Below are 1,114 nucleotides of genomic sequence, written 5' to 3' on the forward strand. Positions count from 1 at the left end.
GGTACAAATCAGGGGCGCTCGGCAGCTCCCGTTACCTGGGAGGCGCTCTGCACAACAGGCTGCCCGGCCATGCGCCCGCCGTTCCCGCAACGGTCAGTCCCTCTGTCCATCCCCCAACAAGTCCTGGCTCCCTGCCCCGTGCCGTAGCTCGCGCCGCGCCGTTCCACTCCTGCAAACCGCTGTGACGCTTGAAACCCCCAGGCACGAACACTGCGGCAACCTCCTACACCCCCGCCCAAAAAGGACATCGGTCCCCACCTGGCACCACTTGTAGACGAGCAGCGGCGGCGGCTCGCTGTCGGCGGGCTTGACCCAGTTGGGGAACAGGTGCCTCTTGTCGGCCTCGAACCAGAGGTACTGGTCCAGGTAGCAGTCCGTGATCTTCTCCAGCGGCTCGATCTCGTAGACAGGGATCAGGTGGCTGTACATGTCCATGAACTCGATGGCCACCTGGGGGAGGGGCGGGTGCCGGATGCAGCAGAGGAGCGGTGCAATTGGCCGCGATTGGCAGTGGGTTTGCAGTCGTGTTGAGATGAGGATGGGATGAGAATGGGGTGGGCTCGATTCACGGTGAGAGCGATTTCAAGGCGTAATATGGCTGCACGAAAGAAACAGCCGCAGGCAGGGCGCCGGGGGGCCGGGACGCCTGCGGGGCGGTTAGGACGCGGCGGGGCAATCGGGGGGCGCTTCCCGCACCTCCTTGAAGTGCCGGTTGGTGAGCAGGTGGCGCTTGATGCGCTGCAGCGCCTCGTGCGGGTTGTCATACGCCTGCTCCACCAGCCCCAGCTCCTCGCGCTGCTGCTGGTTGAGCCGCACCGCCGCCACGTACTGCTCCTTGAGGCGCTCCAGGGCCAGGATGAGCAGCTTGGTGTCGTGCTTGTAGTTCAGCGGCGGGAACGGGATGGGCGTGAACCTGGGGGGCGATGATAGACGACATGAATGGTAGGGTGGTGCGGTGCAAGCTAGCTGTGAAAAGTGGGTCCAAGCGGAGCTACCGCGGGCTGCGGTTGCGTGCTGGACAACAAGAACGGAGTGAGGTCCCCAAGAGGGTTAGGGGGGGAATGGCCAGCAGGCGCCGGGACTACAGGGCCCAGCAGCTGAGGCGCTGTGGAGC

At 65.0% G+C, this 1,114-nt stretch overlaps 1 protein-coding gene across 1 annotated transcript; it reads right to left on the bottom strand.

The window, feature by feature from the left end:
- Nucleotides 1–8: 8 nt before the first annotated feature.
- On the bottom strand, nucleotides 9–937 carry MNEG_16358 (Pre-mRNA-processing-splicing factor 8; the record flags this gene model as incomplete). The annotated part of the gene is made up of 4 exons (XM_014035173.1): nucleotides 9–17; nucleotides 259–450; nucleotides 697–876; nucleotides 914–937. 4 exons carry the CDS (start codon nucleotides 935–937, stop codon nucleotides 9–11), a joined length of 405 nt encoding a protein of 134 aa, XP_013890627.1.
- Nucleotides 938–1,114: the final 177 nt, after the last annotated feature.

This window comes from Monoraphidium neglectum (genome assembly GCF_000611645.1).
Source record: "Monoraphidium neglectum strain SAG 48.87 unplaced genomic scaffold scaffold06280, whole genome shotgun sequence".
NCBI classification, from domain to species: Eukaryota; Viridiplantae; Chlorophyta; class Chlorophyceae; order Sphaeropleales; family Selenastraceae; genus Monoraphidium; species Monoraphidium neglectum.